Genomic DNA, 24,381 nt, shown 5'->3' on the forward strand with positions numbered 1-24,381 from the left:
TCAGCAACATTCATTCCTTGGGTTCAAACACAAGTTATTTTTAGGATTGTGCCAGGTGGTGTATTTTTTTATTCTGTTTCATGCTTCTGACCAAGAGCCGTGGCGATAGTTGTTCGGACTGAAGTCACTGTCTGTATATCAATGTGTTCTGTTCTATTTTGTGTTGGTACTGAATGCACAGCCCTGTTTCAACACTGACAGCTGTTTATTTATGAGATGAGTTTGTTGTTAAAAATCTGTCCGGCAGGTAGAACTGGAAATTTCTTTAGGAAGAGGGGAGTAGTAAACACTTGAGTGATTTATAGGAGCTGTTTTGTGATTGAGCAGACTTTTGTTCACTGAAAACCTATTATTTAAATTATTTACTTTGAAGTAATATTCTAACCTCACAATTAATTTAATTAATACATTTAAAGATACATTTTTGTAAAAGTTAGTGCTATATTTTATTTTATTATTTGTATTTATATAATTATGAGTTAATAATAATTGCTAATTATTATTATTTTTCTTTATTTTTGTATGTAAGGCCAAAGTGCTATATATATTTTATTTGTATGAATAATTAGCATGAATTATTATTATCAATAAAATTAACATTATTATTATGTACTTTGAAGTAATGTTCAAACCTTACAATAAATGTAATGAATAAATGTAAACTCATTTTTGTATGTAAGATCAGAGTAAAGTGCTATATTTTTATTTATATAATTTACATTAATAATAATGATAATAATTAAAAAACATGTTTACTTTGAATTAAACCTTACAATAAATGTAATTAATAAATTTAAAGACATACTTTGTATGATCAGGGTAAAGTGCTATATATATTTTTTACAAACATGATTTTATTTATTCATTTACATTAAATCTGCATTAGCATTACCCTGGTTGGGAAACCCTAAGTATGAAGAGTTTAAATGGTAGTCAGTTTTGCCCTTTGAATGGAAAAAAAATAAAAATGCATGAAACTGGATTCCCAGGTTTGTATTTTTTCAAATAGGTCGTAGATTGTGAAAATTCTAATGTGTTCTTTTTTTTTTTTTCTCTCAGTGATTTCCTCAGTACATCGCATCCTCACATGTAGTCAAGATAATTTCACCTGATTGCCCTCTCTCACACACTGTCAAACACACACACACACACACACACACACACTCAGTGTATATTATCAGCACTGTATACATCGTGTACATGTGCACACCCAAGCATGGACTGAAGATGCACCAGTTTTTTTGCATTCCTTTGTTCATTTAAAACCTAAGTTAGGAGAACGTTTACAGTAACGGGGGCTGGGCGATTTGTTTCACTTCCTCCTATTGTCATGGCTACCGATCTGAAGGGGCAGCTGAAACACAAAATATGCAAAATAATGTGCAAATATGGACTTAAATGAATGCTTAAGTAAAAAAAACAAATTTAATGAATAAAGAAGACCAGATGAAGTTTTAACGATGGCACTGAAAAGACAATACGTGGATCAAGGTCAAAGGGACGCAGCAGGACAACATGCTATTATGATGTCACTTTTCTGCCGCGAGAACTGTCAGTGCAAGCTGACTGTGATTCACTCCTTTTTTATTAGCATACTATAGCAATGATCAACTATATCATGTACCTTATTTTAAATCCAAAATCCACTTAATGTGAAGAGTTAAGAGTTGTTTTAGGTTGAACTTGAACAATGTACAATAAAATGTTTTTTTTTTTTTCTTGTCCGTATTTTTCCCCTTAATGAGATAAACGTTGGGATATATTTTTGTGATTTGTTTGGTTAGTTGTTATGCATTTGTCTGCTGTCAGAAAGGAATGACATGAAACAAGAATTTCAAGTCAGTTGATCAAAACTAGTTTGCATGTCTGTTAATGAAAAACGAGAACTGTAACCTGTATGTAAAATCTGTTTCTTTCTCTCTTTCTGTATGTAGACTATATACTCTTTATTTGGTCATTATGCCCTCTGCACATTCCAAAAAAGACAATTACATACATATTACCTAGACATGTTTATTTACAAATCTTAAATTAATTGTTTTTATTAATACAAATTGAATTTCAGTGCCCTCTCTTTTACCATAGAGCCAAAAAAAAAATGCCTATTGTTAGTCAGTACCTCAGTGACAGTGACCTGCTTTGGTGACTGTCCATCTTGAAAATGTTTTTTATTTTTATTTTTATGAGCTCATTAGTATCTTACAGGATTCCAAATGCTTCATTAATATTCAGTAGCACTCTAAGGGGGCTTTTGAATTTATCCAAACATAAATTTTAGTGTGTATTTATAATATTTTTAAAATGTGCTCTCTCATTTTTGTTAGGAGTTTTAATAGGCACTACTATATTGTGGATATATAAACATGCAAATGAGGCAATACTTAAGTCAAGTACCTATTTTGGCACCAAGATCTATGATTCTATAAAATAACTAGCAATAATGACACATCTTTGATTTGCTCTGATGTCTTGTCATGTACATGTGATGAATGAATATATATATAGAGTGCACTATGACTTTGACTACAATCTGATATTTCTTATCTGCAAATGTAATTCATTCTCATTGTAGTAACCCTTCTGATAATCAAGGCCTGCTGTATTGTTCCTCAGTGTGTCAGGTTCTGTTTTTCTGAGAACGGACAGTTTTTTCTTTTTCTTCTTAGGGCTAATAATGACAGCCATGTCATGTGTGCATGCAAGCTTCAACAGTAGATCTAGACTGGCTCTCCACTTTGAAAAAGCTCTGTTTGTGCACCGCAGATGTTTTTCTCAGAAAAACAGTTGTATCACAATAGTTTTCCCCCTCCTCTGCCAGTGTGTTAAGTGTGGGGTTACACTGATGATACATTGAAATAGAAACTTAAATGGTTAGTTCATAAAAAAAATGAAGATTCTGTCATTTTTTCACCCTCATGTTGCTCAAACCTGTATGACTTTCTTCCGAAGAACCTCTATCCCATATAAAAGTTATTGGGGACTGTTGCTGTCAAAGCTCCAAAATGACAGAAAAGCATCATAGCAGTTGTCCATATAACACTATATATCATGATTTAGAGAGTTAGAGTGAAGAGGAAGATTATCAGTGAATAATGATTTCATTTTTGGTCTCTTTTTCATACAAAGCTTTATTAATTTTTCCTTTTCTGAGCTTGCCAGTCCTAGTGCTCATTCATTTTCATTATGTGTGTTCCACTGAAGAAAGTCATGCAGGTTTGGAACAACATTAGGGTGAGTAAATTATGAGAGAACTTTCATTTTTGGGTGAACTATTCTTTTAACCAAAATCTCAGTTTCTGCAAAGGACTATATAAAAATGGCACGTTAACCAGAAATCATGAGGCCACCATGTTATAGAAAAGTGTAATAAGTTCATACAAAACTGAAGGACAATAAGTCAGACAAAATAATAATAAAAAATGTATTCTGTTGTGCTAGATTTTTTTTTTTTTTTTTTTAAATAAAGACCTTTGGACCACAGAATATTTGGATGTTACTGCTCTGAACACAGATTTTATTCTGCCATCATTACTGATGTTGACCAAATTTTGCATTTTGAATTTAACACCTCTTTATATTTTACAATTATAATTTTTTTGTAATGAACTGAAGTACTGCCCAGCTATTTCAACAGGAACGTTTACAATGTTTGTTTCTTCTAAGCTGCTAAACTTTCACATGCACAGATGTACATTATGTTTGGTTGTAAACAATAAAGGACTGGAAATGTGTAATATTTGTTTCTGATATCAATTACTTTTGTATAGTTTGAGATTTAATGACATCTTTTATAATGTAACAGACAAGAAAAATCTGTAAATTCTAGTCAAGTCAATTCTAGGCCTCTGGAAAAAAAAAAAAAAACATCACACAGTGTGTGTCTTGTGTGATGTCAGTCAGTGTCCAGTATTGTTCACCTACTCCTGTAGGTGTAATCTCTGACAAACCACCATTAAATAACTTAAGGCTGGGACAGATTGGTCTTTAACGTTCAAGCACAGTAGGGAGGCAAATATGAGTTCATCATTGCCACACCTAGCACCTGTTTAAATCATTCCTTACAATACTGGTGATATATCAATATGACAACAGCATTCAGTCTAAAACAATCAGGGAAACATGATATTGGGCAAACTTCATGGAGCAACAAAGTACATAATTATTTAGCCATTTAAGTCAACATATTTTTTTAATTAGTATTTGTTTTATTTCTTAGCATGGTAATAACACGGTAAACTCCATACAGTACTGTAGAATGTAGCAAGAAAACAAGGCCGCAGTACAACGAGTGTGAATCTGATGCGTATTCCCCCAAGCATGCATACATTCAAGTCTAGTATTCTGAAATGCAGATGTTTAGAGTTGAACTCAACTCTGGAGTGGCTTTACAGCTTGCAGCAAAGACCACTGATGTTCACTCATTTTTAGCTTGACATTTCTGCAGTTGGTAATACTATGTGAAACGGAGCACAAATTGACAGGTTCCCTGACAAAAAGTAACTAAAACAGTATTTAAAGGACTCGTATGTGATGGATTCCCATACATTCACATCAGCCAGCTGCCATGTACTGTATCTTCTGTTATCATTATCTATATGAAAAATGTACAAAGGTAATTTTTTTTTTCTTTTAATATTGCACAGTTATGCACACAAGGCACCCTTTAACTAATGTGTGAAAGCTTGAATAAAAAGATTACTTAGATACTGAATATGGTGAGCCAGCAAATATCACAAAATGCCTCAAGATGCAGTTTCTGAAAGGTTTAAAAGCACTATATTGTGTATTTTAAAGGAAGGATGACATTTCTACTGATTTTACATTGACACAAAGGTCAATGTATTACTAAAGCTAGTAAGAAATTCATCCAGGCACCAAATAGTTCTGTCTTCAGTTCCAGCTGTTGTGTTTTGGTTCTTAAACATTATGAAATATAGTGATATGGGGTTCTAGTTCAGTACCACTTTTTTTAGAGCTGTCATTAAAGGAATATTCTCTATACACTTTAAGTTCAATCAGCAGCATGCATGGCATAATGTTGATTTTCACCAAAAAAAAAAAAAAAAAAAAAGTGCCTTTCTCCTTTTCTTTAAAAAAAAGCAAAGATTGAGGTTTCAGTGATACACTTATAATGGAAGTGAATGGGGGCCAATTTTTTGTTTGAATTCAACATCTGTTTAAATCATCGTTTTTATGGGTCGTTTTAGGGTTTATGGTGTTATGTCATGGCAACAAAGTTGTAAAATTTGAAATGACTTTACACAGAAATGGTGGCTATACTTTTGAAACAGCGAATATTTTAACATTTACTGATTGGCCCCATTCACTTCCATGTAAGTGCCTCACTGAAACTCAGATTTGTGCTTTTTTAATAAAAAATAAATAAATAAAAAGGAGGCACAAGTCAAAAATAATTTTTGTGATATTCAATATTATGCTGTCGATTGAGCTTACCTTGTATTTTCCTTTAAAAAAAAAAAAAAAAAAAAATAGTTCACCCAAAATTGAAAGGCCTGTCAACATTTTCTCACCCTCATGTTGTTCAAAACCTGTATGACTTTGTTTGTGGAACACAAAAGGATATATTAAGAAATTCCACTCTTTTCTATACAATGAAAGTGGATGGGGACCAGGGACAGCTGTGGTCACTATTCACTGTCCTTGTATAGAAAAGGACAGATTGGACATTCTGCAATAAAACTCCCTTTGTGTTCCATGGAAGAACATGATGGCGAGTACAAGACATGATTTTTGGGTGAACCATACTTTTAAAGTGTAACCATTAAGAATCCCCACCCTAAAAAGCGATATAAGGTATGCAAGAAAATGGAGACTTTACTCAAGAAGAACAGTATATAGCTGTAATAGCTATAGCTAAAATTAAAGCTGTTACTAAGGTAGTCAAAATAAAGTTTCCTGCTCAGGTCTTTGAGACCGTGCTGCAAATTAGTCTTAGATGACCAATAAATCAAATTTGGATTACTGAAAACCATGATAATTGAAAACAGCATGGACAAGTGAAAGTAACAGTATTTTAACAGTGATTTTAAACGTTTACAGTGTAAAAGCACATTGAGGAGTTAGGAGTATGTTTTTTTTATGTGCGTTTAGTTAACACTACAGTAATGCATTTGGGGGAGGCTGCACATGGCCTTATGCATAGTAAAAGATAACCTGAATCTCTCAATCAGGTAAAGACAGTCAAGGCACTCCAACAAAACAGTGAAGCTCAGAATTAGGCACGCACACTCAGTGGAAACCAGCTAAACATGTAGTCGCCCACTTCCTCATTCACGTGGTTCATTAGGTGGTGGGATCTTCACGTCAGACGGCTCCACCCCCCAAATCTCACGGGCATACTCTGCAATGGTGCGGTCACTGGAGAACTTGCCAGAAGCAGCAATGTTCTTGATGACCACTTTGGTCCATTCTTTTGGGTTCTGAAAAAAAAAAAATAATAATAATAATGAGTAAAAATGATTATGCATTTGTGTAACAAATAATCAAAATTCAAACTACAATTTAAAACAAAAACCTTTAAACTGGTTTATGCTTTTTTTTTTTTTTCTCCCCAATTTGGAATGCCCAATTCCCAATGCGCTCTAAGTCCTCGTGGTGGCATAGTGACTTTCCTCAATCTGGGTGGCGGAGGATGAATCTCAGTTGCCTGAGACCGTCAATCCGCGCATCTTATCACGTGGATTGTTGAGCACGTTACCGCGGAGACATAGCGCGTGTGGAGGCTTCACGCTATTATCTGCGGCATCCATGCACAACTGACCACATGCCCCACTGAGAGCGAGAACCACATTATAGCGACAACAAGGAGGTTACCCTTGGTGGTTCAGCAGTTAAGGCTCTGGGTTACTGACCAGAAGGTCAGGGGTTCAAGCCCCAGCACTGCCAAGATGCCACCATTGGACCCTTGAGCAAGGTCCTTGACCCTATCTGCTCCAGGGGCGCCATATCATGGCTGACCCTACGCTCTGACCCCAGCTTAGCGAAAAAAGAATTTTAATGTATATATGGTCAAATGTATAATGTGTGACAAAATAAAGGCTTTTTCTACACCATGTGACTCTACCCTCCCTAACAACTGGGCCAATTTGGTTGCTTAGGAGACCTGGCTGGAGTCACTCAGCACACCCTGGATTTGAACTCACAACTCCAGGCGTGGTAATCAGCATCTTTACTCGCTAAGCTACCCAGGCCCCAAACTGGTTTATGCTTAATCATAGTTCAACACACCTCTCAAAGGAAAATAGCTATGAAGGTCAGTGATTCATTTTGAATACTGGTAGACAGATATATCAGCCATTGACCATTTTTAAATTATTGGCATTCACCGCTAACTCTACCGGCTTGGAAAATTAAAGGAATATTCCAGGTTCAATACAAGTTAAGCTCAATCAACAGCATTTGTGGCATAATGTTAATTACTACAAAAAATTATTTAAAAAAAGGCAAAAGTTTACATGAGGCACTTACAATGGAAGTGAATTGGGCCAATTTTTGGAGGGTTTAAAAAGGCAGAAATGTGAAGCTTATTTTATAAAAGCACTTTAATTCTTCTATTAAAACTCGTTATTAAACTGTAAAGTTGTTTAAATTGTTGTTTTTTGTGGTTTTAGGGTTTTAGAGTTTACAGTGTTACATCATCATGACAACGAAGTTGTCAAATTGGATAACTTTACACAGAAAAGGTTAGTAAGTGATTTATTACACTAAAATCAAGTTAACACACACTATGTCTTGTGGCTATACTTTTGAAACAGTGAGTATTTTAACGTTTACTGATTAGCCCCATTTACTTTCATTGTAAGTGCCTCACTGTAACCCAGAATTTTGCTTGTTCTTTTAAGCAAAAGGAGGGATGTGTTTAAATAAATTATTGTGGTTATCACATTATGCCACAAATGCTGTCGACCTTAAAGGTGCACTCAGTAATTTTTTCCTCATTAAAAAAGTCCTACATGAATTGTAATTTTGCAATATATGTAGGAATTCATGACCACTCACATTAAAATGAAGACTGCAGTCATATCAGTAACCTTATAAAAGCTGTTTTATTCTACATGGAGAGGGTCCACACATGGGGGCTGCCATGTTAGAATCACATGACCAGCTGAATACTACTCACTTAATCTCAGTAACCATCCTGTTATCTGGCACTTTCACTCATTGATTAAAGTATCATTTAAAATCATGGTTGACTGTGAATACTACATTTCTACAATGGCATCTGAAAACTACTGATTTTAAATGATGCTGCATCCAAGCCGCTAGGTGTCAGTGAAAGTCCAAGATGACACAAAGACAAAAGTTACTGAGTGCACTTTTTTTTTTTTTTGATCCCCTTTTCTCCCAATTTGGAATGCCCAATTCCCACTACTTAGTAGGTCCTCATGGTGGCGCAGTTACTCACCTCAATCCGGGTGACGGAGGACAAGTCTCAGGCTCGCTGTGCATGACACCGCAAAGACACACAGCATGTGGAGGCTCATGCTATTCTCCACGATCCACGCACAATTTACCACGCGCCCCATTGAGAGCAAGAACCCCTAATCGCCACCACAATGAGGTTACCCCATGTGACTCTACCCTCCCTAGCAACCAGGCCAATTTGGTTGCTTAGGAGACCAGGCTGGAGTCACTCAGCACGCCCTGGATCCGAACTCGTGACTCCAGGGGTGGTAATCAGCGTCAAAACTTGCTGAGCTACCCAGGCCCACTAAGTATACTTTTAAATTTGTATTGAACTCGGAATATTCCTTGAACAGAAGTGTTAGCTCCCCCTTGTGTTAGTTTTAAAATCTACTGACAGCTATATCAATGCACAAAACACCCAAGCAGAGATTTTTATTTATTTTTTTCATGTTTTAGGAGGCCATTGATTATGAAAATGTTCATGTATAAACATTCTGTTTTGGGGTAAAAATGTTGTGACTTCAGGAAAGTCAAAGGAAAAATCTTGATTTTTCTTAAAGCACATTTTGCTATTAGGTTGACTATTGTGTGATTTTAGCAAGCAACGGCATTCAATATGCAATTTTTTCTCAGACAAAACTGTTGTTGTGATACAGCTCAGAGTGTCAGCTGCTGTTATTTGTAGTTTTTAACCATTTTTAATTAAAAAAAAAAATAGGTACTATTTAATAGCTGTAAACAAATGTTGTGAGAGTCTGATGGTTTAAATTTAAATGTTCACTTAATATCCACAATAGTGATTACATCTAATTTTCTATCATTAAATTGTAATTATATTATATCACCCATTGGCCACACTGCTCTAAATTTCAGCATCAGTATTTGAAAATTCCTTAATGGTCAACCATTACTTCCGAATGTTCTTTTTTTAATTTATTTTTTATAAACACTTTTTTGCCTGACTCACCATGTAGAGATTATTAACTTTTTCTTGACTGCTGATGTAGGACTCATAGTCTGCAAACACTTTGAACCTGAGAGAGAAATACACAATTTAAGTCAGACCCCTCTTCAAAAACATTTGTAAAAACAGTGCATTCAGAAAGTATTCAGACCCCCTTTTTTTTTTTCACATTTTGTTGTTGCAGCCTTATGCTAAAATGATTTAAATTACTTTTTCTTTCACATAAATCTACACTCCATACCCCATAATGTAATAGCAAAAACCAGATTTCTGATAACTTTGCAAATTTATAAAAAAAAAAAAGAAAAACTGAAATATCACATTGACAGTATTCAGACCCTTTGCTATGACACTTGAAATTCATCCCATTTCTATGGATCATCTTTGAGATGTTTCTACACTTTGAGAAATTAACCCCCCGGCAAGCGCCAAATGCGGGTACATTTTCTATTTGGCAGGTGAATTCTGTGGTGTCATTTGACAGTTTGTCAGCTTGTAATATAATGTAACATGTTCCAGTTTTGTCATCAAAGGGGTTCTGTAGGTCTTCAGTCAGTAAAGTGCAGGTCTTTACATGGTACGGCTCTCATTAGCTAGTCCCGCTGCTCATCGAAAGTCTCAGTTAGCAGTAGGGATACCGCGCTCATGTACTTGTATGTGTGGAGCCGGTGTTGTGTTGAAGCTGGCTGCTCTTACGAGCTCCTTGGTTCACACTTGCGCACTATGTTTGTAGCAGATGACTGTGAGAAGAGCGCTAATTCACTTCATACAGACTACATATTCATTTAATTAAATAGCAGCCATTTGCAGTTCAATAATCACTTTGAGTCACGTAGCGACCAGCTTTTCCGGAGGTGAAAACTTCCGTTAAAACACACAAAAACGGAAAGGGCTTTAAAATAAAAGCTTGATTTAAATGGAAAAAAGTACCACAGAAATATATCACTACCATTCATTTAAGTAATATTCACTGTAATACTACTACTACTAAAAATAATAATAATAAATCAATAGTAATTGTATAATATTTAAGCAATATCTCACAAATATAACTCCAATGTTGTATTTTGGATTGTGCTGTGAGTTTCTGAATAATAATAAAAAAAAAAACATAATTTGATAAATACTACATTATTATGTTTAAAATTAAATTAAAATTAATTTTTAATTATATTAATTTATTTAGACACAATTTTGGTGATAAAATTGAAAAACTGTTGCTATGGATTTCAGGAAAAAAAAAAAAAAAAAAAAAAAAAAAACAGGTATTAGTATCGGCAAATACTGAAAAGAAAGTTATCAGTACTCGTTTTCCAAAACAATGGAATGAGGACAACCCTAGTTAGCAGTAAATCTATGAACCAATGAATCAGTTGGGTCTGACTGAATTAACTGACTCACTCCAAAAAAAGAACTGTTACTGTGTTATGTGAACTTAAGGCTCATGAGACTCATGAGTTACATACAGGTCGTTCATATGACAAAATGTAGTTTAAAATACAAAATTAGTTTTGTTGTAATAAATAAATACTATCTGGCTATTAAATACTTCATAAATAATGAAACAATACAATTCTTTAAAAAAGCAGTTCACTTTTAAACATGCTTACAGTATTGTTTATTCATCTCTCAAGTCTGTAAAATCCACTTGTAAAATGCAATAAATAATAATAAATAAAAACAATAATAAAAATCGCCGGCAAGAAATCTAACTGGTTGGTAAATGTTTTCGTCTACCAGCCACCTTGGCTGGTGGGCTAAAAAGTTAATTTCGGACCCTGTGCAAACTATTTAAAAATGGAGGGAAACTAATAATCAAACACAAACAACGGCATGCTCACACAATAAACACATACCTGTCATGTTTCATGAGCATATCGACGACATCTTTAAAGAGTTCAGGCTCTTTGGGGCTGAAGAATCCACCGCTGATTTGATCCATCGCCTGTTTGAGCTCAGGTAGTCGCTCATAGTATTCTCTGGCATTGTATCTGGATAACAAACAAATAAAGTTAGGCCCAACATGACTGAGAGAACACAAAAAGACACTGTTGATTGTAGCTGCACATTCAGTGTAGTTACTCAAAATACAGATTGTAGTTTAAATAATTTTCTAAAATCAGTACACAAAGTGTTAAATTTGTGCCTAGCGGTTTCTCAGGGCCTTTTAGTCTCATGTCCATCCATGTTTGATTTTGTCAGTCCACCTCCTCATCTATTCCTCCTTCGTTTTCTAAATGCATGTCCATTTCTCTACGCTCTCATTTACCCCTTTTTGTCCATGGCCTCCACATCCTCCACCCTCATGCCAAAGATGAAGAGGTTTTCCTCTCCTGCTTCCTCTGCCATTTCTACGTTAGCTCCGTCCATGGTACCGATGGTCAGAGCCCCGTTCAGCATGAATTTCATGTTTCCTGTACCGGAGGCTTCCGTGCCTGCTGTGGAGATCTGCTCGGACAGGTCAGCAGCAGGGATCACTGAGGAGCAAAACATTTGATAAATAATTTGATGCTGTACACGTAACCTGTGTCATCCTAATGAAGCAAACCCTGCTGACTACAGTAGAAATATAAAGCTCTAATATCTAATAAATGAAAACTCCTATGCCAAAATTGTATGGTTTTGTGTCAAGAATCGTTTACTCCCTGATATAACTCACCCTTCTCAGCTAGTGAGACTCTGTAGTTTTCCAGGAAAATGACCCTGAGTCTGTCTCCCACTACAGGATCATTATTCACCACTTCTCCCACTGAGGTGATCAGTTTAATGATCATCTTTGCCATGTGATAGCCTGGTGCTGCCTGCAGGGGGCAGTGTGGAATTAGAGGAAAAAAAGCAAGTTTTAGAAGTAAACCTAATTTAGAAGACTCATTCATTGAATTTAAAATGCACACAAACAGTTAGCTGTTAAAACTGCTAAATTTATTCAGACACTGAAGAAAAAAAAAAAAAAAAAAAACCCAAGATCAATTTTTGCTGATCAAGAAATCAGTAAAAAAAACAACTGTTTGCATTTATGATACTGAGTTTTTTCATCAATGTGACTTTTAAAAATAATTTAAAATACTTAAATTTTCATTTCAATTCATTTGAATAATAATTTAAATGAAATCAAACCAGATTTACATACCTTTCCACCAATCATTACTGTCCTGGGAACAAACTTCTTGTTTGGTTCCCTCTTTATCCCTACAATGTGCAGAATGAAAAAGATAATTATTTTTCATTCATAAAATTACTAATTAAATGTGAGTGATTGCTAAACACACAAAATACTCCTAAAAAATTCTGCTAAACAACCAAAGACATTTTTTGTATAAATTATGAAAAAAAAAATAATATGCAAATTATGTAAAAACTCTACCGGTCAGAAAATGAAAATATATGGTACTGATAAAATCATACAGCTTCATTCTAATACATGCAGACAAACAATATCATTAAAGACAAACCAATATTACAGTCAGTTCCTGTGTCTGCAAACAGGTGGCAGTGTAGAGTCATTGGTTTCCTATGGATTTATCAACCCAAGTACGAGTTTGCTGCTGTGCTTACTGTTGTATAAAGTGATGACATGAAGGCAGTTGAGCAGTTGTCTCTTGTACTCATGGATTCTCTTGACATGAACATCAAAGATTGACTCAGGGTTAATCTTCACTTTGTACTCGTTCTCCAGATACACTGCAAACTTCAGCTTATTCTCCTAAACAAACAAACAATAAATCACACATAAAAATAGCCAATGATATTACTTGAATAAGCATTAACCCATATGTTTTTCCTCATTTAAATGGAGCTGCATTTCTAGAGCTATTTCTTCTGATTGCATTACACAGCCTTCAATATGAAGCCAATATGATGCTGTTATGGTGTTTCATGCCTTTTATGTTCAGAGAATTACTAAGATTTTTCTTTTTGGACATCTTTTGTCTTTTATATTTTGACTGTCATCATTTATAAATGCCAAATACCAGGGTTGGTAAGATTATAGAAAGTTTTCTAAACTAATACATTTACATGCAGACCTGTTTAACTTTGGCCACATCCCGAATAAACATTTCATCATTGATGAAGTCCAACAGCTTCCTCAATTCAAACAGATCTGTTAAGAAGTCCTCACCAATTTTCTGAAAGGGAAAAGAGGACAGTGCAGTGAGGAACAGACAGAAAACCTGGAGTAAAACGCTATACAATACTACACTAATTGCAACGCTAGATAGTGTTAGGAAGGTCACCTCAGCGATGATGTCAGCCAGGCCGGGGTTGCAGAGGAGCAGCCAGCGACGAGGTGTGATGCCGTTTGTCTTGTTCTGGAATTTTTCCGGCTCAATGTCACAAAAGTCCTTAAACCTTAAAACAGATTTCAACAAATAAAATTAAATGTCTTATTATGTCTAAGTTATAAACCTAATCATATCTAAGAAGAATACCCTGTATGTCAATATACTGCATAACTGACCAAACAAATAAGTAAACAGTAAATCAAACTAAACAGAAAAATAAAGCTTATTACACAGCTATCTAAAACTCTTGATTCTGAGGTCAAATACACTCACTGAGCACTTTATTAGGAACACTGTGGTCCTAATAAAGTGCCCAATGGGGTCTTCTGCGGTTGTAGCCCATCCGCCTCAAGGTTCGACATGTTGTGCATTCTGAGATGCTATTCTGCTCACTACAATTGTACAGAGTGGTTATCTGAGTTACCGTAGCCTTTCTGTCAGCTCGAACCAGTCTGGCCATTCTCCGTTGACCTCTCTCATCGACAAGGCATATTCGTCCACAGAACTGCCGCTCATTGGACTTTTTGGGGGGTTTTGGCACAATTCTGAGTAAACTCTAGAGACTGTTGTGCGTGAAAATCCCAGGAGATCAGCAGTTATAGAAATACTCAAACCAGACCATCTGGCACCAACAATCATGCCATCGTCCCATTCTGATGGTTGATGTGAACATTAACGTAAGCTCCTGATCTGTATCTGCTTGATTTTATGCACTGCACTGATGCCACACCATTGGCTGATTAGATAATCGCATAAATAAGTAGGTGTACAGGTGTTCTTAATAAAGTGCTTTTTGTATAATGACCACTAAGCTGTTTAATTGACTATTGTTCCATGCAATAGAGGTGTTAGTTTCAGGTCTCTGTAATTCTTATTTCAAATCCATTTATTTATTTATTTGTTAAATGGCCATGTAATGCATGGGATAACGTACAATCAGCCGGTAATAAACAAATTACAAATTTCCCTTTCAAATTAATAAAAAGTTGTGCTACACTCTGATACTCTACTCACACGGTGCTTTTGACAATATCTGAGTGAATCCGTGCAACTCCGTTGATGGCATGTGACCCCACCACACAGAGGTGAGCCATGTTGATTCTTTTTGGATCGCCCTCCTCTATCAGAGACATCCTGCGCAAACGATCAACGTCCCCTGGATATAGAGCAGCAATTCTCTACAACAGAGAGTTAATTACAAAACTGATCAATTTGGCAATTAACCAACATGTTAATCTTGCCAACATTTGAGTGTGTATGTGTGCTTGTCCTCACATCCAAATGTCGCTGGTTGATCTCGTAGATGATCTGCAGGTGTCGGGGTAGAAGCTTCTCAAACATGTAAATAGGCCAGCGCTCCAGAGCCTCTGGTAACACTGTGTGGTTTGTGTACGCACACGTCTTTGTGGTGATCTCCCATGCCTACACACAGCACAGGCACACATTTGCTTTTCTATCATGGGGGGACTTTTCAATTACTTACATTGTTTTTAATACGTTTTTAATAGTTAATTATATTTTCTTCATTTTTTGTTGGCAAAACCAGACCCATGCATATTTTTATTGAAAACGAAATAATATTTCTAGTTCAACTCCTACGTTACCTACATCAACATGACCAAGCAGCTGAAAGCATATGCGCAACAATGAAACAGAAGTGACTACGGCTGTTTGCTAGTTCATTTAAGCCATAACAGTCACTTATCAGCTCATTTCAGATATTGGTTCTTGTATTAATAATTTGTAAATAACCCCTATGGCTCAACTGGTAGAGCATGGTGCAAACAGTATCATGGTGATTGGTTTGATTTATATGGAACATACTGACACATTGTATACCTTGAATGGTAACTTTGGATAAAAGCTCTTGCCAAATGCATGTCAATTGTAAAGTATATTAGAGCATGAACAGCTCTCACACCTTTTCCCAGTCCAGGTGCTCAATATCCACCAAGATTCTCATTAGTTCAGGAATTGCCAGTGCCGGATGAGTGTCATTTAACTGGATCGCCACCTAAGAGACAGGAAGATATCTATTTTTCTTCATACTTGAAAGTAAAAAAGATTATTTCGCAAAATCTTTTGGACAAGGTTTTTCCTGGTGATTGTAAAGCCAGTGGTCAACTGGCTGTATTTATTTAATCTAACCTTCTCATGAAAAGTCTCGAAAGAGGTGCGCACAGGATCCCTGCAGCCAAACTTTGAAGATTTGAAACGCCTGATAATGTCCTGCAGAGTAGCAGCCACCACAAAGTACTCCTGCTTTAATCTGAGCTCTTTCCCTTCAAAAAACTAAGAAACACATATAGAAAGGTATAAATATTAATGTGACATTAGAGAGATCAATTATTAAAAGAGCACACAAAAGCATACACCAAACGTTATTAGGCAAAATACTGCATTTTCGGTCAGCGGTTTCGATGTAATAACCAGGTATTGTGTCTTCTGGCTTTATAGTTTAGTAGTTATATGAACAGAGTAGCTGCTGTAGCTTCAAACTGGTCTTATGTCTGCATACTTTCCTGTTGTTTTTTGCACATAATTATCTGTTGCAAAGTTGTCTAAGATACGATTGTTCTTAGCTGCACTCTGCTTATGCCAGTCTGCTAAATCATGTGCTTCATCCCCGTGTCTACACAGTCTAAATATACACACATGATTTAGAACAATGTTATCATTTTGGACGGAGAAACTGGTGGACTGACATATGTTTTGTTTTAATAAATACACACACACACAAATACTTTATTTACTCCAGTCAGGCGCGCACGCACGCACGCACGCACGCACATACAGTTCACACATCTCACGAAGTGTGTTGTAGCAATGAAAACTGTATGCACTTACATTGTCATTGGGGTACAGTACTCGTGAGATGTTTTCTGCCAGGTTCCGGTCCAAAACAGCCTGGATGTAGTCCCCCACATTAACTAGAATTAAGAGAGAATGCAAATCCAACAAAAAACATCATATAATTACTGATCAAACAACAGAAAAAAAGCACATTCTTTAAAGCCGAAGTATGCAAATTTTGTGATACAAGCACCACCGAACAGAACTGCAAAAATAAACTATGTTTTCAAAACAGCTTTCTACGCCCCTCGTCTGCAGTTGTTCAAACAGTCGGATAGTCCTGCCCCCAACCCACTCCATTAGTTGAGTAATGTTTTTGGGGCGGGTCCAAGGGGGTTACTCTAAACAAACAGGAATTTTTATAGCACCACAAAGACACAGTGTCTACAGTTTTCGAGAAAATTAACATATGAATAGCATACTTATAGTTGTTTCTGCATATTAAGCGAAAGTATTTCAACACTGAAAATGTTACATACTCAGCTTTAAGATAATCAGTTACAAGATGGATTTCAGTAAACACATTTTGTAGACCCCAGATATTTAGATTTTAATCATGTAATGATTAAATGTGACATTACTTGGAATAGTTTCTGAATCTTGAAATTAAGTATTTTTTGGTAACACTTTACGATAAGGTTCCATTCGTTAACATTAGTTAATGCATTAGGTATCATGAACGAACAATTAATCTTTGTTAAATGTTAGTTAATAAAAAATTAAAAAACAGTTGTTCATTGTTAGTTCATAGTGCATTAACTAATGTTCAACTTTGGATTAAAAACCAAGATTATTTTATTTTATTTTTTTTGGGGGGGGATTTTTCCCCCTTTTTCTCCCAATTTGGAATGCCCAATTCCCAATGCGCTCTAAGTCCTCGTGGGCGCATAGTGATTTGCCTCAGTCCGGGTGGCGGAGGACGAATCCCAGTTGCCTCCACGTCTGAGACAGTCAACCCACGCATCTTATAACGTGGCTTGTTGAGCGCGTTGCCACGGAGACAAAGCGCGTGTGGAGGCTTCACGCTCAATTCACCATGCGCCCCACCGAGAACAAACCACATTATAGCGACCAAGAGGAGGTTACCCCATGTGACTCTAACCTCCCTAGCAACCGGGCCAATTTGGTTGCTTAGGAGACCTGGCTGGAGTCCCTCAGCACGCCCTGGGATTTGAACTAGCGAACTCCAGGGGTGGTAGCCAGCGTATTTTACCACTGAGCTACCCAGGCCCCCCAAAAACCAAGATAATTAACCAAGATTAATAAATGCTGTAAAAGAATTGTGCATTGTTAGTTCATGTTAACTAATGTTAAAAATTGGAACCTTATTGAAAAGTGTTACTGCATTTATTATAAAATTAGACACTCAGTCTAAAATTTAGAGGTTCTTAAAGCATACTGGGCCCTCTCAAGCAGAGGCGTATCCATGGGTAACACTGGCCTGCTGCCAGCTACTCCCCTGTTTCTGCTGCACTGCATTGGACAAGGGGGCTATATTTAGTATTCTACACAGAAACCATTTTCCCAGGAAACAAGTTCACACTCATAGAGACTCAATGAAGAAAGTAAGACTAGGGCTGACAAGCAGAAATATGACAGACTCTCAACAATACTACCAACAACACAGTCTACCAGTCACAGTTCAAGCATAACAGTCCTGCAATGGTCTAAGCAGCACTTGCATCCAGACAATATGTGTGGTGATGAAAAAGGATATTGTTTCATATGGACAGTTTCAGAAACAGATAATAGAGAAGTGAAGTGGAGAGAGAAGAGGCCAGCCTTTGCTCACTATATGAATAAAATAACAGCTAAAAGTTATGTTGGGATCCTTTACCCAAACCATAACCGAAGAGCTCACTTAGTTTTATTAATACAGGAAAAAGGAAAAACAGAACAGAAGAAAATGGGTTCTACTCGACCTCAGCCTGTTGAATGTGAGTGTAAACAATGTGAGATAGTCACTGTGTGGACTTACATTCTTGCAGGTTGAAATCATTAGGAGCTTTGGCACTCCAAAGTCTCATAGTATTCACAGTGTTGTTTTTATAACCAGGCACAGGAGTGTCATAAGGCATCGCGAGCACCACCTACAGAGGAAGATAAAGTGATAATATAGAACAGAACTGAATTAGACTGAAACTGACAATTGAAAATAGAGATACATGAGACACACCGACCTGGGTGCCAACCCACTTTGATCCCTCATGTGTGTGCTCCACTCGGCCATAGAAATGCACAGGCAGCATGTACTCTGGGCGGGCCTTCTCCCAGGGGTTACCATAGCGAAGCCAATCATCAGCCTCCTCTACCTGAAACAGAATGTTTCATAGTTTAATGGTTTGGCATTTGAAGAAATAAAAAAAGAAGGCATTTTACTCTACTAACTAAAGGAGAGGTATAAAGCAATATTACATTATACATCAGAATCACTCATATGTGATGGTTTTGGTTTACCTGCCAGCCATTAGTGATCTTCTGATTGAAGATTCCAAACTCATAACGAATGCCATAGCCATATGCTGCCAGACCCAGAGATGCCAGGGAGTCCAGGAAACAAGCTGAAAGAGAATAGTCACCAAACGTCTATTATGACACTGTCAGAGAGGGCAATAGATTTGATGAGTGGGTATAGGGAGCTTGAAAAGTTTGGTACCTGCTAGACGTCCGAGACCTCCGTTTCCCAGTCCAGCATCTTCCTCAATCTCTTCCAGTTCTTCCAAGTCCAGTCCAAGCTGAGGATCGATAACCCCAAGTCAACAAAACACAAAACCCCATCCAAAAATAAATAAATAAACACATTAAAATTGTGCAATAGTGTTCTAACAAACTTACTACATTGCAGCACATCCATTTACACATTTAACGGATTATGTACACTTGTACAGTTTACTGTTTTAACAACTTCCATGTAGTCACATTCAAATAAGGAAGGGTTTTATGCTAACCGTCTTGCAAGCATGTTACAAATGATCTACATTACCAATGAGCACTCTGTGGGTGAGCAGGGGAAAAAACAACAACAGCTGTTTCTAAAGCTTCAGGATGTTTAACCCTTGTGCCTCAATTTAAAAAAGTTACTCAGCGGTCCATAGAGGACAAAAATGTCCACGTAAAAAAAAACTGCCACAATATTATATATTAATATTATTTTCCACTTTCAATGAGTTTTTTTTTTTTTTTAACCAACATCAGTCCTGATCATAACTACCAAATATTCATTAATTTTCAGGATTTTAGCCCTTTAAATGCCAGTTTGTTTATATAATGCCACTGTTGTTTTTTATGAAGAAAAAAAAAGAATTATTTTCCATATCTAAATGCTAAAGTGAATTGTGGGGGGGTGGGGGAGAAGATTATCACAGTCTGAGATATGTCAATGATTAGCAACAACATTGATTTTGATGCATTATTATTTTTGTGCAGTGTCAGCTTAAAAAAAACAAACAAACAAAAAAAAACAACAACACACGGTACCTTAAAGGACACATCAAAAAACTGCCATAAAAATATTATATTAATATTATTTTCTACTTTCACTGACTTAGATTTTTTAACCAACATCAGTCCTGATCATAACTACCAAATACTCATTCATTTTTAGGATTTTAACCCTTTAAATGCCAGTTTGTTTACATAATGCCACTGTTGTTGTATTTTTACACACACACACACACACACACACACATTTCTCAATACACACATACAAAACACACTCTGACATCCATACCAACACACCCACACAATTTTAGCTGCATTGTTTATTCAATTGGCCTGCAGTGCTCTATAATACAGCAAACCGAAAATAAGAAAAAAAGCATGCATTTGCTCCATAGGCTAAACATGAGAAAAATGGCACCATCTGGTTGAAAATATTAAAAATTTAAATTTTGAAGCCAGGGCTCTGGAATGAAAGCATAATATCATAGAATTCATGATTTTATGCTTTAATGGCACTGGGATCAAATATTGCCGTTTTAATGGGTTTCCACGGGGACATTTTTGTCCTGAAGGTCCTGAGTATAACTATTGTGTGTACACTGTGTACTATAGATGTATAATAGGAACTGAGGTTGAAATATCAAAATTCCCCCAAAAAATACACAACTTTGGCTAAATTTATGCAGTTGACATTAACACAGCCAAAATGATCGAAAAAACAAATATGATAAAGACAAAACAATTCCCGAAGGTCGCACAAGGGTTAAGTAATAGAGCCAGCTCTGCAATTAATCAAGAAATGCTCCATGCAGTCACAGTGTATAATGCTAAATTGACCACATTTCACCTGGTAGATGGCCTCGTCACAAGTGTTCTGCAGACCAAGATTAATCATGGTGTTCTGGAGTGTTCTGCCCATATAGAACTCCAGAGACAGGTAATGGATGCGCTGCAACAGAAGAGAGAAATGACATGGAGAGATTGAACTAAAAGGTCTGATTCCATGCCAGTATAGAGATCTAGAAAAAGATCTGGAAAAGGAATCTGAAAAGTGTGACATATTACAATGAAAATCAGAAGATGCAAAACTTTGTTGCCAGTAAAAACACTCCTCCTAACAGTTTAAATAAAAGTCAGTAGTTTTTGAACTGGAAAGAAAATGTGGAAAATTAGCTTTTTCTGGTGGCAAAATGTATTAAGATTGAATAAAATACATATTCATTTAATATTAATCACATATATATTACAATTACACATTATTATAGTGTAGATATAGGGTCAATAATTATAGGGCAAAATTTGTCAACTTTTACAAATACTTTCGAGACAGCATAAAGCTTTTTGAGTAACAAATTAAGATAATGATTATACAAAATAACCACTACAGAAAAGGGTGCACCATTTCCTTTTAGTTAAACCACATTTGGCATTTCATAACATTTCAAGTAGTCTACAAACAAATAAATCTCCATTGTGATTGGATTAGTCTATGTGAACCCACTTTGAACATTTTTCATAACAAATCTATTCGCCCACTTAATAAAAACAATTTGTTTTATGGGGGGCCTTTATCCCCTGCAACAGGGGAGCTTTTTACCCCAAACTGAAATTTGGAGTCCCCTCAGCATTTCCCCCACATTGTCGATGCCCAGTCTGCCTATAGCTAGCACCCACCTTGTTCTTATTAGCTACATATATAATAGAAACATTTTAAAACTTATTAAATGTTAGTTCAAATTACCTCAACATCAAACTTTAGACACTGCATGCAAAAAGAATACTCAAAAGTGCCTTCTACCATGGGGGGCCTTTAGCTCCGTTGCAATACCTTCCCGCAGGCGTGTAAAAAATTTATGGAAAAAGTGATGCATAGTATACCTGCTAACTTTGTAAAGATGAATAAAATACCTAACACAAGTTAACACACTCTTCTTCATGACCAAGACAAATACACTAACAGAGAACTTTATTAGGAACACCTGTTCACCAACTTCATGTGATTATCTAATCAGGCAATCCTGTGGCAGCAGTGCATTGCATAAAATCATGCAGATACGGGTCAAGAGCTTCAGTTAATGTTCACATCAACCATCATAATGGGGAAAAAAAATGTGATCTCAGTGATTTGGACCGTGGCATGATTGTTGGTGCCAGACGGGCTGGTTTGAGTATTTCTGCAAGTGCTGAGCTCCTCATATTTTTTATGAACAACAGTCTCTAGAGTTTACTCAGAATGGTGCTAAAAACATAAAACATCCAGTGAGTGGCAGTTCTGAGGACAGAAACACCTTGTTGATGAGAGGTCAACGGAGAATGGCTAGACTGGTTTGAGCTGACAGAAAGGCTACGGTAACTCAGATAACCACTCTGTACAATTGTAGTGTGCATAATAGCATCTCAGAATGCATAACACGTCGAACCTTAAGGCGGATGGGCTACAACAGCAGAAGACCACGTCGGGAACTTTATTAGGACCACAGTGTTCCAAATAAAGTGCTCGGTGAGTGTACATACTGGCCATGTCTTATCCAGGACTCTGAAGCACTACATGCATAATTTGATCTCTTGGGATCAACTTTTCAAAGGAGTTCATTCAGCTGTCTGCACAGGGAGGAGTTTACAGCCTGCTGAAGGCCTCAAAACCACACTAAAAATGCCTTTAATACCACAGACTTGAATCAGTGCTTGAAAGTGTCACTTAAACATGCTCAGATGGTGTTTAATTGCATAGATTAAAAATTAAGGTACACTTTTACAGCTCTTCCAATAGTGTTGTGGATCTAAACCTTCAGGCCTAGCGCTTGACACAACTGTTTCTGGAAATATTTTGTGTATTGGTGGTTCCATTCAGACCCCCTTGTAATACCATTATTATTCAAAATCTATGGTTAGAATTCATGTTCATCATTAAACAAAGTCACATCAAGCTTCAATTAACACATACATGTGATTCAAGCATGGATCAGTGGAGCTAGAACAATGTGGATGACATAAACATGTAATTTCCCAACTCATAGTAAAGCTGCATCCCAGGTCACAAATGTCTAATAATAGCCATGGACCATGTGTCAGTATATTAGGTAAGGCCCATTATCTTATATTGGGGAGGACAGTATAGTGTAATCTGTACTTGCCCTTGTGAGCACATAGAATTATGGATAGTGGCAAAACCTTGAATTACTAATAGTGACCTAATGTTACAAGGAATTAAGATTAACACTCTTCCATGGAAAACAAGCCAACAGCTTACACTACACGTCTGATGAAGTACAGGGCCAAATAGATGACCATGCAAATACCACATCAAAGAGGAAACAAACACAGGTCCCTAGGAAACAGCCTAAAACATGCATGAACATCCATCTGAAGGGCCATTCTAGGTAGAGAAATGTCTCCAAGATCAGGTTACATTCACTATGAATAATCACTATGCACTTTGAATATGATGGGTTTATTGCATTGAATAGCTTTCAATAAAATTAATCAGTGCCAGCAGCAGCATGCAATTCTGTTGTTATTTCTTATTTATTTACTATATTTCTAAGTTATATATAATGATTTGAAATTATTTTTTATTATTCAATGACTGCACAAGTATGGCACTTCCTGGCTTTTCTGCATAGGGAAGGGGAAGAATAAGAAAACAACCGTACCTTTGGGTCTTTCTCATAGTAATACTGCTGAGTGCGGATCCAGCGGCCCACCAGGTGATCCCGGACCGTGTGCGCCAGGGCGAAGTAATAATCGCGAGGGGTGGCCACATTGCGGTCCTTCACAAGGGTGAAGTGAAGATGCCTGTTGAAGCTCTTTTTGATTTCGACAACATCCCCGAGGCCAGCTATACCACGCACACTGATCTGCTTGCGCTTTTCGTGGTCAGTCAGAGGTTTGGACATGTTGGACACGTTGTGCTTAAATAAAACTAAGAATGAAAGTTTAGACCCTTGACTTGTTTTGCACAGCTCGGTACGGAGCGCGAGGACTTTACACGCACTGTTCCTGTCGAGACACACCCCTACGTCTGCTGGAGAAAAGAGTGGGCGGGGATTATTTTCAGGCTGTTTATTGGTCGGTAACACTATCCTAATTGGATTTCTATTAGCTGCGTAAAACGTCAATCATCTCTGCAACTGTGAAACTAGCTGTTATAGCTCCATGAGCTACAGGCTACTCTTGAGGAGGTCGGTACGCACAGTCGGACACACTTTACCGCTTTTTTGTAATAAATAAATAAATTGCTTTGACCTTTTAATAAAATATAATATTTTTACCAGCTGTAGTAAAGTGGATTTCTAAATAGTTGCCCTTTACCATGTGGTTCATATGAATTAAATGAATTACAACAAAAGTTAATTTTGACTTAACCCTCCTTTTCTTTAAAAAAAAGAAGAAAAAAAAAAAAGAAGAAAAAAT

At 36.6% G+C, this 24,381-nt stretch overlaps 2 protein-coding genes across 2 annotated transcripts in view; one reads left to right on the forward strand and one right to left on the reverse strand.

Annotated features, from left to right (window-relative positions):
• Positions 1 to 3,456, forward strand: part of LOC127455570 (lysophosphatidylserine lipase ABHD12) — a 33,466-nt gene extending 30,010 nt beyond the window's left edge. Inside the window, exon 14 of the mRNA XM_051723576.1 lies at positions 1,060 to 3,456. Within this exon, the coding sequence (XP_051579536.1) occupies positions 1,060 to 1,093 (34 nt within the window). The 3' untranslated portion in view covers positions 1,094 to 3,456. The remainder of the gene's footprint in view (positions 1 to 1,059) is intronic.
• A 714-nt stretch (positions 3,457 to 4,170) lies between these two features.
• LOC127455565 (glycogen phosphorylase, brain form-like) lies at positions 4,171 to 24,017 on the reverse strand. The gene is made up of 20 exons (XM_051723565.1): positions 23,622 to 24,017; positions 20,816 to 20,917; positions 19,184 to 19,262; positions 18,985 to 19,088; positions 18,708 to 18,839; positions 18,506 to 18,617; positions 16,522 to 16,604; positions 15,823 to 15,966; positions 15,596 to 15,688; positions 14,950 to 15,096; positions 14,689 to 14,852; positions 13,627 to 13,741; positions 13,417 to 13,518; positions 12,947 to 13,094; positions 12,522 to 12,580; positions 12,051 to 12,192; positions 11,661 to 11,868; positions 11,248 to 11,382; positions 9,395 to 9,461; positions 4,171 to 6,440 (listed from the first exon to the last, which is right to left on the reverse strand). Exons 1-20 carry the CDS (start codon positions 23,862 to 23,864, stop codon positions 6,288 to 6,290), a joined length of 2,532 nt encoding a protein of 843 aa, XP_051579525.1. The 5' UTR covers positions 23,865 to 24,017; the 3' UTR covers positions 4,171 to 6,287.
• Positions 24,018 to 24,381: the final 364 nt, after the last annotated feature.

The sequence above is a fragment of the Myxocyprinus asiaticus genome, chromosome 17 (genome assembly GCF_019703515.2).
Source record: "Myxocyprinus asiaticus isolate MX2 ecotype Aquarium Trade chromosome 17, UBuf_Myxa_2, whole genome shotgun sequence".
NCBI lineage: Eukaryota > Metazoa > Chordata > Actinopteri > Cypriniformes > Catostomidae > Myxocyprinus > Myxocyprinus asiaticus.

Coding starts and splice junctions, on each gene's coding strand:
- LOC127455565 (XM_051723565.1), bottom strand. CDS start 23,864: ATGTCCAAACCTCTGACTGACCACGAAAAGCGCAAGCAGATCAGTGTG. Junction 20,918..23,621: donor ACTATGAGAAAGACCCAAAG/GTACGGTTGTTT, acceptor CTTCTGTTGCAG/CGCATCCATTACCTGTCTCT. Junction 14,853..14,949: donor TCAACCAGCGACATTTGGAT/GTGAGGACAAGC, acceptor TCTCTGTTGTAG/AGAATTGCTGCTCTATATCC.